The following is a 14,579-nucleotide window of genomic DNA, read 5'->3' on the forward strand; positions in this document are numbered from 1 at the left end:
CTGCTCTAAAAGAACGTACGTACCTGGACCCGCCTACTATCCTCGGAAACGTAAAATGATTGGCTAGAATCTAAAGTGTGTCACAGCTCAGGAAAAAAAAGCACCAAAATAAAGCACCGAAATAAAGCACTGAGATGTGCGCTGCTTTTCGGTCTGGTTACTACCGTTTATGTCAGAACCGGTGCCATCATGGCACCGGACACCGGTACCCATCCCCAGTAAAGACTCAACAGTAATACAGAGAAAACCCAACAATCAGATGACACCCTTTGAGCAAATGCTTGGTGACAGTAGGAAGGAAAAAGAACACATTTTCTTAGGTGTGATTCCTCCTGGAGATGCAGATCCTTGTCAGGAAGGACATCCACTGTGAAACCTCTGCTGAACCAAGCAGGCGGAGCTACCTGCTGTAGTGATTCCTGTGGCAAAGGAGAAGCTGAAAGCAGCTTTACCGAAGAACAATCATGAGCCTTACCATTATCCGTCCATCCATCCATCCATCCGTCCGTCCATACGTACGTACGTCCATCCATCCATCCATCCATCCATCTTCCTCTGGCCGGGTCACGGGGGCAGCACCCTAAGCAGAGAAGCCCAGACCTCCCTCTCCCCAGCCACCTCCTCCAGGTTGTCCGGGGGAACACCAAGGCGTTCCCAGGTGAGATATAATCTCTCCAGCGTGTTCTGGATCTGCCCCGGGGCCTCACCCAGGAGGCATCCTTGTCAGATGCCCAAACCACCTCAGCTGGCTCCTTTCGATGTGGAGCAGCAGCGGCTCTACTCTGAGCCCCTCCCAGATGGCTGAACTCCTCAACCTATCCCTAAGGGAGAGGCCAGCCACCCTTCTGAGGAAGCTCATTTCCGCCGCTTGTATCCGCGATCTCGTTCTTTCTGTCACGAGACATGAGCCTTACATGAGTTTCAAACACATCTTTCATTGGGAACTTTGGTCCTAACCTGTAATTCCAGTCCCCTTTTTCCCCTGGATTCTGCTGGACGTTACATTTTTAACCTTTTGCGTTTGGTTGTCTTTGGGAAACATATTGACCTGGAGATGATGAATTATATCAGATTTAACAAACAGATGATTACAAAGACACATTGCTGTGATGGCACCTACTTCACAGAAGGATCATCTGACATCTTTCATTATGTTGAAGATCCCAGCAACAGAAATGTCTACATACTCGAATAACTAGCACTCGAGAAGAGACGTTGCTGCAGCTTCTTCTTCTTTTAGGAGTGGCCACAGAGGATCATCCACCTCCTCCCATCACAGCATCCTCCTCTGCACATGTCCTACATCCATTAATCTTCTCTGAGACAGCTGAAACTAACACAAATACATCTCTGTAACACTCCTCGAGTTTAAAGCAGTTTGTCCATTTCTGCTGTTTCACCGTGTCTCTACAGGTGCAGGTGAAGGATCACATGGACAAGCCAGTGAGAGGTGTTCAGGTCAGTCTGGTGGAGAATGAGCTGCTCAGACAGGGGAGGGACCTCGAGGCCATGTCCTGCACCGACAGCTCCACCAGCAAATCAAATGGCCTCACTTTCTTCATCTGCAACACACCTGGTGATGGAGTCAGGGCTGTTCTCAAGGTGGGCGTTGCAGGTGCTTTAGATGTGTGTGTCTCAGGGACAGGTAAAACTCGCCGTGCTGGATTTGTGAGCACGTGATCATGTGACTGTGTGACAATGACCAAAGAAAGAAGACAGGAAGTGTTGCTCAGATCTGTTTCCTGTGTGCTTCTTTAGTTTGTTTTTTACGTGTTGTTTCCTTGTTTTCTTATTTTATTTACTGTTTATTTATTTTGTTTGTATTTTGTTGTTTACTTTTTCCCGTCTTGTCTGCTTGGCTGCTTCTTCACTCGTTGTTGTTTATTTGTCTTTTAAATTTTAACTTCGTGTCATGATGGTGTGGACTTATTGTTTAGTTGTGTACTTGTTGCTAACGTCTCCCCTTGCTGTTGTTGACAGTTTCAGACGGATGACTCCACCCTCCCAGCAGCCAGTCAGAGCAGTCTGACTCTGACGGCGGTCGCTTATTACTCGCCAAACCAACGTTATCTCTACATCGACGCCCCGCTGATGGGTCCCGGCCTCCAGGTGGGACGACCAGCGCGTCTCAGCGTGTACTCGGCCACGCCCTCCTACATTCCCATCACAACCATCAGCTACCTGGTGAGGAGAAGCTGCCACACGATGCTGCTGTTCCTGTTTGTATTATTTCTCACAACATTGTGCCGCGCTCCCTCAGGTGATCTCTAAAGGGAAGGTGGTGGATTTCGGCAGCCAGAAGTTTCTCTCCAACACTGACAGCAAACATAGCCTGAGCTTTCAGGTGACGCCCGCCATGGTGCCGTCCATCAGGGTGCTGGTCTACTACATCCTGTTTGGAGAGGGGACGTCCGAGCTGGTGGCCGACTCCGTGTGGCTGGCCGTCGAAGACAGATGCATCAGCGGGCTCCAGGTACAACATCACACAACAGCCTGTGGTTTGTCGCTCCAGAGTCTGGTGTAATGATGTGTTCAAACGGACGTCAAGGAAGGTAAACACGCCTGGAATAAGACCGACACAAGGTTTCAGGGGGGCAGGGAGGTGCTGCAGGTGTGAAATGGGGGTCACGCTTCTTCATATCCAACAGGAACCAAAAACCCAAGAAAACCCGAAGCTCTGGACCTGTAATCCAAGAGTCGAACCTCGGGATGACCTAAAGCTAATAGACCAGTGCAAGCCTAATCCTGAGTGCAATCCTGAGACCAGTTTGCTTGCTGTGAGACCGCACAGCATGGGCATCAGTGTGGTGTTAGCTGTTAGCTGATGGTTGATGCCCGGTGGCTCAAACCCTGCCTGCACCTTCATCTTATGTGTGTCTGAGCCCAGGACAGAACAGCCTCTCAGCACTAGAGCAGTTAACGCTTCAAAAAACCAGAGAGAAACAGAAATCTCTGTGCTGGATAACCTCACTGGAAGTGAAAAACCCCTCCTGAATCTGGACCCCAGAGTAGAGGTTGGTGGACAGGGCTGAATTCAGAGGGCTGAGCACAGCCATAAGAAATAACTTGAATACCTGCCATGATCCCGTCTCTGTGGAGTCGCCACCCACAGGGACAGGCTGGGTGGAAGATGTGTTGACCCTCAACATTACAGATGTGGTTTCTGGGATATGGACTGTGACCTCACTGGTCAGGAAGGAGGGTGTTCTGGGCTCTGATACCTCTGCACAGGCCCAGATCCCTCTGGAGAGGTTATTTGTATATCTTATCTGGCCTTGGAGCACATTGTGATCCCGGAGGAGAAGCTGGAAAGTGTCTGTAGAGCGGAGGATGCCTGGAGTACCCGCTTATCCAAAGTCATCATGGCTGTCTTTGGATAAGCGGGAGAAACCTGATGGATAGTTAGGACTTCATAAAAACCAGAAAAGGTTCTGTGTCAGTGTTGTCGCGTATGTTTGTGCACTTCCTGTAAGCTTTTGGTCAGAACATTGAACATCGCTGATCCTTTGTGTGTGTGTGTGTGTGTGTGTGTGTGTGTGTGTGTGTGTGTGTGTGTGTGTGTGTGTGTGTGTGTGGGGTAGACTGACATGTCTCTGGGTAAGCAGTACTACAAGCCCAAGGAACAACTCCAGCTGGATGTGAGGGCCAATCAGGATGGCCTGGTGGCTCTGTCTGCTGTCGACGCCGCCATCTTTACCCTACGACCCAACTACCGAGACCCTGTTTCCATGGTAACACCAAAATCATACCGTTTTATCCGAGGCAGTTTCGGTTTGTCATTAAAAACAGACACAACAACAAACTGATGGCCCTTTATGTCGACTCTGACTTTAAGGGACGATATTTCAATTTCCACGTGTTGACAACTGACAGAATGAACTTTGACCCACAGGTTCTTCGTCATATCGAGCAGAGCGACCTGGGCTGCGGAGGAGGCGGCGGTAAAGACAGCGCAGATGTTTTCCGTCTGGCCGGCCTCACCTTCTTCACCAATGCCAACACAGCCCCCTCGACCAGCAGTACGTCAGTCAGTAAATGAGTGAAGGGAGACGCTGTGGTTAAAGTGCTGCACGGCTCACTCGTGCTTTGGTTATGGTGTTTCAGATGAGGTGTGCACAGCTGTCGTGCGTGCAAAGCGAGCTCTGACCGAACAGGAGAAAAATGCAAAAGGTGAGACTGCAGCAGCATGTTTCCTTTCTGTTCCATGTTGTCCCGTCAATCTGCTCATTTGAGCATCACGTTGGTTGGTGTGACTCAAACACAGCATAATCACACTCCGCAGAGAATACATGGCAAAAATTGTGTCTGATTAAAGTTTGACTGCCCTGCATCAGCCTGGCGACCTGTCCAGGGTGGACCCCGCCTCTCACAGTACGGTAGCTGTGATAGGCTCCACCCACTGACAAAGATAAGCAGAAATCTCTGACATTTCACTTCTTCACATCCAACAAATGACCAGCGACCAGGGTCGCAGGGGCAGCAGCCCAAGCAGAGAAGCCCAGACCTCCCTCTCCCCAGCCACTGACTCCAGCGTGTCCGGGGTCTGCCCCGGGGCCTCACCCAGGAGGCATCCTTGTCAGATGCCCGAACCACCTCAGCTGGCTCTAGTTTGAGTCCCTCCCGGATGGCTGAACTTCTCACCCTATCTCTAAGGGAGAGGCCATGATCTCGTTCTTTCAGTCACTGCCCACAGCTCGTGAGCATAGGTAAGAGTAGGGACACAGATCGACCGGTAAATTGAGAGCCTTGTTTTCACACTCAGCTAACTCTTCACCACGATGGACAAGTACAGCGTCCACATCATTGCAGCACCAAAAGAGCAGATGAACTGTAATGGTAAAAAGTCAAGAACCCCCCCCCCCCCCCCCCCCCAAAATATATGAACCTAAACTACATCCTGAACCCTACATGTAGCTCTCAAGAGGTTAAAGTGTCCATGTTGTCATTTAGCTCATTTAACCCATCTTATCCTGATCAGTAGACAAAGCCACTGTCCAGCACCCAGTGATCACCATTTATATATAAGTATGTAATTTAGCTGAATTGAATTTAAGAGTCTAAGATTTTCTGGGCCGAGTACAATAACCTCAGTTTGATCTGAATTAAGAAGCAGAAAGTTAGCGGCCATCCAGGTCTTTATGTCTTTAAGACATTCCTGCAGTTTAACTAATTGGTGTGTGTTATCTGGCTTCATGGACAGATAGAGCTGGGTGTCATCTGCATAGCAGTGTAAATGTATGCTATGTCTTCTAATGATGCTGCCTAAGGGAAGCATGTATAATGTAAACAGAATTGGTCCTAGCACTGAACCCTGTGGAACTCCATAATTAACCTCAGTGTGTGAAGAGGACTCTCCATTTACATGAACAAACTGGAGTCTATTAGATAGATATGTGTTTAACACACACACACACCTTCACCTGTGTGTTTTGCTGACATGTTTGTAATGATGGGGGATAAATCAGTGGTGGATGTAAAGTAAAGTGTGTCCTTCTGTCTGTCCAGCGGCAAGATATGGTAAATTCAAAGTGTGCTGTGAAAATGGGATGAAGCGTGCTCCAACGTATACAAGCTGCCTTGATGAAGCTAAGGTATTTGTCCACAAGCACAGGAATGTCTTCAAACCTGAGACAGCAAGTCGACGCTGCGTAACGGTCTACCAAGAATGCTGTGAGCATCTCCTGAGGAGCATCGACCAAGGCAGCGTCATTGCACGTAATGGTCAGTGTGGACTTTTCTGTTTACAGCATCACACTCTGATGATACCAACGTAACAGCAGGAGCTCATTTCTGTGCTATTACAATCCACTGCTGCTCTACCTGTTCAGCACATATTCATTTCATAGCTGAATTACCTGTTAGCAGCTCCTGTATGCTGATACAGACAGCTGTTCTCTGACTGGTTTATAGAGTTTATTATGATGTCAGAGCAGGTGTAAGTCAATGTGTGTTGCACTCTTGTTTGTGTACAGAAATGGGTGCAGACTTTGACCTCGCTCCTTCTCTGGTGCGGAGCTACTTTCCAGAGAGCTGGATGTGGGAGGTGCAGCGCATCAGGTGACATCAAATACACCTCAGGAACAAAATCGATTAAAGTACTCTGCTCAGTCCCAGCTCCGTAGTTCTGTTCTCTACCAGAGCAGCTTTGCATGATTCACAGTTAGAAATAATGCGTATTTATCTGATACTGGGCCTCAGTGCAACCCTCAGACCATCCTGTCTGAAACAAGCTGTTTTAGCTCCACCCCCTTCAAACTAATGCTCTTCTGATCGGCTGTCCCCCATAAACACGTCTGTACTACTAAAAGATGGGGCTTCTGAGATGACAATCTGAGCTTTCAAAGTGATGCAGCTCAGCAGGAAACATTCTTCTAAGACAGCTCCATTCCTTTTTTCCACTTATCCAACTCAGGGTCACAGAGGGGTGGAGCCTATCCCAGCTGTTATAGAGCAAGAAGCAGGGTAAACCCTGGACAGGTCAGCAGTCTGTTTCATGGCTAACATAGAGAGGAAAACAACCACTCACAGTCAGTTTTAAATCACCAGTAAATGTAATGTTCGTGGGAGGAAGCAGGCATGAGGAGAACATGCCGACTCCACACAGAGAGTGGATTCAAACCAGGACGTCTTACAGGTGACAGCACGGAATGCATTGAATCTGCACTACCAGTCAGAACTCTGGACACAACTCTGGATTGGCCTCCCTGCTGCTGCGGAGCCTGGGACGGTCTGCTTGCCTCCACCCCGGGGGGAAGGGTAACATCTCTTGGGTCTGGGTTCTGTTTCCCCCTCTGGGGGCGAGGGTACCTGGACCCGGGGTATAGAGTATGTTTGGGAAGTGTGATTGTGTGTACATGTCCATTTATGTCAATCCTTACGTTGGGTGAGTGTTGAGTGTTTGTATATGTGTGCATGAGGGTGGGAATGCATGTTTGTGTCTGTGTGTGCCTGTTTGTCTGTGTCTATATGTCAGGTCGGGTCTTAGACTCCACCTCTCTGGGAACTCCCAGGCCCTCCAAGGCCTGTCTCCACCTCACCACACTCCCTGCCGGTGACTGATGCCCTCAGGGGTCGGTGCATTGGTGGTTCTTGGTGTCCGGGGCTGGGCACTCAGGTATGTACCGGCTCACTCCCGGTGGCTACCTGGCGGGGCCTGGCGCCTGTTGCTCGGTCAGGCCTCCTCCGGGGTGCGGGGGGCCCTCGGGCCTCCGGCCTCTGGGCCTGCGGCTCGGTTCACTCTGGCACAGCTGGCTGCCGGCAGAGCCGGCAGGCACGCCGGTGCAGCCCCCTCTAGCTTCTGCTCGGTGGCTACTGGGTGACACCTCGTCTGGGGATCCTCAGCCCTTCCCACGAGGGTGGCACGGATGCCCCTCCGGTGGTCCTCCTTGGGCTCTCGCACTCTGGGGCCTCTGGATGTCTGGGGCCTGGATCTCCTCCATGCCTGCTTCATGCCCTGGGGGACGGGGCTATGGCTCGCTACATCCTCTTGCAGACCATTACATGTGGAAACCATTTGAATACAAGCGCGCTGATCCACACAGGTGTGCACACGGGTGTTCACTGTTCGTAGACTTAAATTACACCTTTCTTGGCTGCTACTTCAAAGCACATTGTGCGCTGTCTGTCCTGCGTGCTGCACAACAACATTGAATATTTAGTATTTACTGCTGTTTACACTTAGCTAGATTAATGCGATGGTGTTGTGTTTAGTATGTTGCTTTGGGGGTTTTTTTGCTTGTTTTCTATTCTTCTTCTCTCAACAGGTGATCCAGGAGATTTTTTTTTCTCCCCCCCTTTCTCACTGTCCCTCTCCCCTTCTGTTTTTCTTTTCCTTCCTCTTTCTCTCTCCCTTTCCTATCCCTCACTCATGTCTGTCCCGTCTGTAACATCTGAAAGTAAAATATAATAAATAATAAAAACAAAGGTCGATCAAATGGACCAATACGGCAATGCCACGATGATCCATTTGGCAAAGTAAATCCATTAGGTCTCCTTGTTGGTCTTCAGACAACAATTCTGACGGCTAAAGGACCAAATGGGACAGGCGAAAAAAAAAAAAAAAAAAAAAAAAAGAACTCTGGACACACCTTGTCATTTAGTGGGCTTTCTTCATTGGTGCTACTTTCCACATTGTAGATACAAACTGAAGACATCTGGGATCATGTAGCAGCAGCTCAGATCAGAGCCCAGACAGATGCCACACAGAGCTCCAGTAGCAGACACATCTGTACATGTTCAGAGGAGACTGTGTGAATCAGACCTTTATGGTCAAACAGCTGCTGAGAAACCACGACTAAGGAAAAGCAACAAGAAGAGATTTGTTTGCACCAAGAAACACAACAAATGGACATCAGACCATCTGTGCTTTGGTCTGATGAGTCCAAACCTGAGATCTTTGGTTCCACCTGCCGTGTCTTTGGGGAGAAAAGGTGAACGATGGTCTCCACGTGCATGTTCCCACTGTGAAGCATGGAGGAGGAGTTGTGATGGTGACACTGTTGGGGATTTCTTCCAAACTGAAGGCACACTGACCCAGCATGGCCACCACAGCATCCTGCAGCGACATGCCGTCCCATCATTTATTCTCCAACAAGACCCCAAACACACCTCCAGGCTGTGTGAGGACCAAGAAGGAGAGTGATGGAGGCCTGGCCTCCACAGTCACCTGACCTGAACCCAGTGGAGCTGGTTTGGGATGAGATGGAGCACAGAGTGAAGGCAAAGGCCCGACAAACGCTCAGCATCTCTGAACTCCTTCAAGACTGTTGGAAACCATTTCAGGAGACGACCTCATGAAGCTCGTGGAGAGAAGGCCAAGAGTGAGCGAAGCAGGAATCGAAGCAGAGGGTGGATATAAAACATGTTTGGAGTTACTGGGGTGGCTGTGGCTCAGGTGGCAGAGCAGGTCAGCCACTAATCAGAAGGTCGGTGGTTCGATCCCAGGCTGCCTCCTGGCTGCATGCCAAAAATCTTTGGGCAAGACACTTCACTCGTTGCCTACTGGTGGTGGTCAGAGGGCCCGGTGGTGCCAGTGTCCGGCAGCCTCGCCTCTGCCAGTGCGCCCCAGGGTGGCTGTGGCTACAATGTAGCTGCCATCACCAGTGTGTGAATGGGTGAATGACTGGATGTGAAGCACTTTGGGGTCCTTAGGAACTAGAAAAGCGCTATACCATTTACTTCATAATTCCACGTTTTCATTCACAGTTTGATGCCTTCAGTGAGAATTTACAATGTAAACAGTGATGAAAGAAAAACCATTAAATGTGAAGCTGTGTCCAAACAGAACATGTCCCAGAAGTTCTGTTGAAAATACTCTTTGAGAGCTAATCCATGCCTGGCAAGTCAGACATTCATTTCCTTTAACTAAGGTTTACACATGGTCCCAACAATGATGGCAGCTTTAATGCTCCAGGCAGCACAGCTGGTTACAGATCCGCCTCCCTGTCTTTAGGGACTGTTGTGACTGTCCTTGTGTTTCCTGTCATTAGTTCAGGGCGGCTGGCGGTCAGCAGGACTCTGCCGGACTCTCTCACCGCGTGGCAGATAAAGGCCGTCGGCATGTTCAAGAACGGCGAGTTTCTTTCATTTATTCCTTTTTAAGCGTGCCTTGCTCTTCAGTTTTCTGCCCCTCAGTATGCAGGGATAAGTAAAGTCGGATGGTTCCTGTTTGTCCGACAGGTATGTGCGTGGCAGATCCCGTCCAGGTGTTGGTCCGTCTGCCGCTCAGCGTGGACATCCCGCTGCCCTATCAGGTGGTCAGAGGAGAGCAGCTGGAGCTGAAGGGGTCCGTGTACAACCAGCTGCTCGACCACGTTAGGGTACACAACACACACCACCCAACTACATATCCCATGATCCTTTGCCATGCATCCCTGTAGGGTTTGGATGGGGTAGCTGTGGCTTCAGTGATGAAGAATCTTCTGTTCTGTCCGTCTTCACCCTCAGTACTGCGTGACGCTGACAGTCGGCCCGGCGATCTGCCTGCTCAAGTCTCAGCCTGTGATTGGGCAGGCAGGGCTTCGCTCTACAGCATGCGAATGGAACGACATACCAGGAAAAGGGGTGGGACCAGTGACCTTCACCCTGCTGGGACTGGAACCTGGAGAGCACACCCTGACCTTCACCCTGAAAACACCCTATGGTCGGGCAGACATCGTGGAGAAGAAGCTGCGAGTGGTGGTATGTACGTACGGACTGTCTCAGGAGTATGAAAATGAACAGAAACACAAATGCTAATAATCACATTAGCAGAGCCACGCTCTCGCCAACCTGCTGCTAACAGCGTTTCCAGTCTAAAGACTGAAACCAGACTTCTGTCTGTAAAATGATGCTAATCTCGGTTGTGTTTCCAGCCTGAAGGAGTGAGGCGGGAGGTGAGCTCTGGAGGAAGACTCGACCCACAGGGAGTGTATGGTGCGTAGGCTCTGCTCTGTGAAGCTCTGCTCCACCTAAAGTGCTTGCTGATGTCAGTCTGTCTCGGGCTGTTTGTGGCCCTGCAGGCTCAGAGAAGAGGACAGTGGAGCTGAAGAACCAAGTGCCGAGCAACATGGTTCCCAACACGGATGTGGAGAGGATGCTGACGATCAATGGTAACAAGTGGAACGCATTTCTCGCTGCACAGTTGCATGTCAAACAAAATCATGTTTGTTCTGTGTACCAGGCGAGGTGCTGGGGGAAGTCCTGTCAGTGGGGCACAACCCCGAAGGCTTCCGGCAGCTCATCAGCCTGCCGGTTGGATCAGCGGAGGTGGAGCTCGGCGGCCTCCTCCCCCTCATCCAGCTGTTTCAGTACCTGGAAGCATCAGGCAGCTGGAACGTGCTGGGAGAAGACGTCCAGAAGAGCGCAGCTAACATGAAGAGGAAGATCAGGGAGGGTGAGGAGGCACTGAAGAGGCCCCGATGGTAGCACAGAGGGTTAACAGTTCATTTACTCTGTGTGTGTGTGTGTGTGTGTGTGTGTGTGTGTGTGTGTGTGTGTGTGTGTGTGTGTGTGTGTGTGTGTGTGCGTAGGCCTTGTCAGCATCAGTTCATTCAGACTTGGAGACTCGAGCTACAGCATGTGGAGGAATAGAGAGCCCAGCACCTGGTAGGTAAACATCAAAGCCTCGGGAGCAGTGTCCTCCTCACCTGTCTGCAGGTGAGACAGAATGGACCTGTGGTTTTATGAGAGGGTGGTCAGCCATCTCACAGGATCACACTTGTAATGGAGTATTTGAGTTTAACAGCATAGCTTCCTAAAATAAAAGAAACACATGAACACATTCAGGTGAGATGTTTTGCTGTAGTACAGCCCAGACTGGCTTTTATCAAACGTGAGCGCGTGGATCTGCACGGGTTCCTCCTTGTGCTTTTGGTGCCATCTGCTGGTTGGTCCTGAGAATGTCGCCATGGTACTTCTGTCCCTCTGTGCTGTCTGTCAGGATCACGGCCCTGGTGGTGAGGGCTCTGGCTGCGGCGGAACCTGTGGTCTCCGTGAACCATCAGACTCTCTCAGAGTCTCTGACCTGGCTGATGTTCAAGGCTCAGCAGCCGGACGGGTCCTTCACTGAGGAGTCCCCCTACAAATCCAACAGAATCTTGGTCTCTGCCTCCGCTTATTCCATTTCTTCTTCTGTTCTCACTTGAATGCTTCTTGTGGTGAGACAGCGCTTTGTTTAATTTTGTGTATTGTGATTGGCTGCAGGCTGAGGGGACAGATCCAGTGGACCAATCAGTGTATCTGACAGCCTTTACACTGATTGCTCTACACAAAGCAACAAAGATTAGAGACCGGATCCTGCAGCTTCAGGTGAGACCACACCTCCTCGTCTCATCACTCAACACATCAGCCTACCTGAGCGCTAAACAAATACTGAAGAAGCTGCTCATAAACCGTCCTGCTTTCAGAGGCACGAGGACAGTATTAGTTCTGCCGTAGCCTACATTTCCCAGCATGCCCTCAGTGTGAAGAGTGTTTACGTACGTGCAGTGGCGACCTATGCGCTGACCCTTCATGACCCCAACAGCATGATATCCTTCCAGCTCATCAGCAGCCTGGAGAAGCTGGCACGGCAAAAAGGTGTGTGTTTTTTTTTGTTTCCTTCTTTCTGATTGGCTCTCTGTTTGCTGAATGGCAGTTTTTTGAGTTACTGTTTGATTGTGTGATGGATTTGTTATAAACCACTCAAAGAATCCCTGATAATATTCAAAAGTCAGTGTGCTTCTTTTCCTTTACATTGACTTCGGGATTTTAAAGTTTATGGCATTAATACATCAGTAAGAAGAAAGGCAGAAAACAGTCACTGACGTGTATCACATCCTTCCACCGCTCATGCTCCATCCATCACTAATGCCTCGTTTCCAACACAACTCTACTGGGTTTTGGTTGTTTTGCATTAAAGTTGAGTACCACGTCAGTCTGGGTGGAGTCCAGTAAGTAGGTTTCTCACTCTGCTGGGTTTCAAACAGTTCAGGTTGTATTCTCAGTCTCATGACTCATCAAGTGACATCACTGCCTGGCCAATCAGTGGCATGCAGCCTGCTGACATGACAGTTTCAGATCGAGTAGTACCTGGTACTAAAAAGTAACAGGTACTACTAGTTTATGAAAACCCCTAAAAATGTTGCGCTGAGTAGGTGTCAGTAGAAAAGAGGCTTAAGATTCAGGAAATTAAACTTGTTTTTGTGTTTTTGTTCAGGTAATCCTGCTGTACTCAGGTACTGGCAGGAGGCCAGTGTGACATCTGACTGGCTGAAGCCCGACCAATCTAGCGGTGTGACGGTGGAGATGACGGCGTACGTCCTACTGACTATGCTGGTTAAGGTGCTGTGACTTCCTGCTGATATTTTAGTTTTTCCTCTTTTCTCAAGTTCCGCAGTTCTGCTCTCAGCCCGTAGGGGGCGTGTTTCTGTAGTTCCCCTCTCTGCCTGTAGGGGGCGTGTTTCTGTAGTTCTCCTCTCTGCCTGTAGGGGGCATGTTTCTGTAGTTCTCCTGTCTGCCTGTAGGGGGCGTGTTTCTGTAGTTCTCCTGTCTGCCTGTAGGGGGCGTGTTTCTGTAGTTCTCCTCTCTGCCTGTAGGGGGCGTTTTTCTGCAGTTCCCCTCTCTGCCTGTAGGGGGCATGTTTGTGTAGTTTTCCTCTCTGCCTGTAGGGGGCATGTTTGTGTAGTTTTCCTCTCTGCCTGTAGGGGGCATGTTTGTGTAGTTCCCCTCTCTGCCTGTAGGGGACATGTTTCTGTACTTCCCCTCTCTGCCTGTAGGGGGCGTGTTTCTGTAGTTCTCTCTGCCTGTAGGGGGTGTGTTTCTGTAGTTCCCCTCTCTGCCTGTAGGGGGCGTGTTTCTGTAGTTCCCCTCTCTGCCTGTAGGGGACATGTTTCTGTAGTTTTCCTCTCTGCCTGTAGGGGGCGTGTTTCTGTAGTTCCCCTCTCTGCCTGTAGGGGACATGTTTCTGTAGTTCTCCTCTCTGCCTGTAGGGGGCGTGTTTCTGTAGTTTTCCTCTCTGCCTGTAGGGGACATGTTTCTGTAGTTCTCTCTGCCTGTAGGGGACATGTTTCTGTAGTTTTCCTCTCTGCCTTTAGGGGGCGTGTTTCTGTAGTTCTCCTCTCTGCCTGTAGGGGGCGTGTTTCTGTAGTTTTCCTCTCTGCCTGTAGGGGACATGTTTCTGTAGTTCTCTCTGCCTGTAGGGGACATGTTTCTGTAGTTTTCCTCTCTGCCTGTAGGGGACATGTTTCTGTAGTTCTCTCTGCCTGTAGGGGGCGTGTTTCTGTAGTTCCCCTCTCTGCCTGTAGGGGACATGTTTCTGTAGTTCTCCTCTCTGCCTGTAGGGGGCGTGTTTCTGTAGTTTTCCTCTCTGCCTGTAGGGGACATGTTTCTGTAGTTCTCTCTGCCTGTAGGGGACATGTTTCTGTAGTTTTCCTCTCTGCCTGTAGGGGGCTTGTTTCTGTAGTTCCCCTCTCTGCCTGTAGGGGGCGTGTTTCTGTAGTTCCCCTCACATTTTAAAATAATCTTGTTTTTTAAGGGGAGGATCTCATATGCGAAACCCATCCTGTCCTGGCTGACCCAGGATCAGCACTACGGTGAAGGTTTCTACTCTGTGCAGGTAAATACACCCCAAACTCGGCCTGCCACCTAAAACCCCTCTCTGTTAACCTCTTTTGCGCTTCTTGTTGACCTTTGACCTCCCTCAGGACACCTTCTTGACTCTGGAGACATTAACGGAGTACAGCAGAGTTGTCTCTCGAGCCCCCCTCAGTCAGGACATCAGCATCCGCTACAGAACAAAAGGAATTCTGGGACAAATCCAGCTGAGCCAGAGTCGCCCCGTGGCCTCACCCTTCCAGGTGAGAACGGCTCAGTGCAGCGAGGTCAGGTGCAGCTCCAGGTCAACAGTAACCTTTTTGTTTTCCTTCCCAGGTAACAAAGAATGATGACATCACTGTGTCCACAGGTTATGGTCGCGGCGTGTCCAATGTGAAGGTGGGTGTGGGTTAATTCACCTGAAGCCATGTGGGCAAAATCGGCTCTAACGTTCCCCGATCTGTCTGCAGATGAAGACGGTGTACTATCAGACCGTGGCGTCCGCACAGGCCACGTGTAACTTTGAC

General features: G+C 50.0%; 1 protein-coding gene and 1 long non-coding RNA gene across 3 annotated transcripts in view; both read left to right on the top strand.

Annotated features, from left to right (window-relative positions):
• Positions 1-14,579, top strand: part of c5 (complement component 5) — a 32,240-nt gene that overhangs the window by 9,897 nt on the left and 7,764 nt on the right. The window contains exons 11-33 of one of the 2 annotated variants that reach the window (XM_040046683.1): positions 1,414-1,602; positions 1,981-2,184; positions 2,261-2,473; positions 3,582-3,731; positions 3,893-4,019; positions 4,105-4,170; positions 5,506-5,721; positions 5,973-6,057; positions 9,489-9,571; positions 9,679-9,827; positions 9,943-10,179; positions 10,353-10,413; positions 10,500-10,589; positions 10,661-10,873; positions 11,010-11,085; positions 11,420-11,579; positions 11,683-11,787; positions 11,886-12,057; positions 12,677-12,801; positions 13,994-14,074; positions 14,163-14,315; positions 14,389-14,451; positions 14,523-14,579. The exon at positions 14,523-14,579 is cut by the window's right edge and continues 31 nt beyond it. In XM_040046683.1, the coding sequence (XP_039902617.1) occupies positions 1,414-1,602; positions 1,981-2,184; positions 2,261-2,473; positions 3,582-3,731; positions 3,893-4,019; positions 4,105-4,170; positions 5,506-5,721; positions 5,973-6,057; positions 9,489-9,571; positions 9,679-9,827; positions 9,943-10,179; positions 10,353-10,413; positions 10,500-10,589; positions 10,661-10,873; positions 11,010-11,085; positions 11,420-11,579; positions 11,683-11,787; positions 11,886-12,057; positions 12,677-12,801; positions 13,994-14,074; positions 14,163-14,315; positions 14,389-14,451; positions 14,523-14,579 (3,075 nt within the window). The remainder of the gene's footprint in view (positions 1-1,413; positions 1,603-1,980; positions 2,185-2,260; positions 2,474-3,581; positions 3,732-3,892; positions 4,020-4,104; positions 4,171-5,505; positions 5,722-5,972; positions 6,058-9,488; positions 9,572-9,678; positions 9,828-9,942; positions 10,180-10,352; positions 10,414-10,499; positions 10,590-10,660; positions 10,874-11,009; positions 11,086-11,419; positions 11,580-11,682; positions 11,788-11,885; positions 12,058-12,676; positions 12,802-13,993; positions 14,075-14,162; positions 14,316-14,388; positions 14,452-14,522) is intronic. The other variant, XM_040046684.1, reaches the window with a different exon arrangement.
• Positions 6,657-8,185, top strand: LOC120743133. The gene is made up of 3 exons (XR_005698079.1): positions 6,657-6,669; positions 6,974-6,978; positions 8,074-8,185. It is a non-coding gene; the product is annotated as an uncharacterized LOC120743133 (long non-coding RNA).

This window comes from Simochromis diagramma, unplaced genomic scaffold (assembly GCF_900408965.1).
Source record: "Simochromis diagramma unplaced genomic scaffold, fSimDia1.1 OVJJ01000038.1, whole genome shotgun sequence".
Classification (NCBI taxonomy): Eukaryota; Metazoa; Chordata; class Actinopteri; order Cichliformes; family Cichlidae; genus Simochromis; species Simochromis diagramma.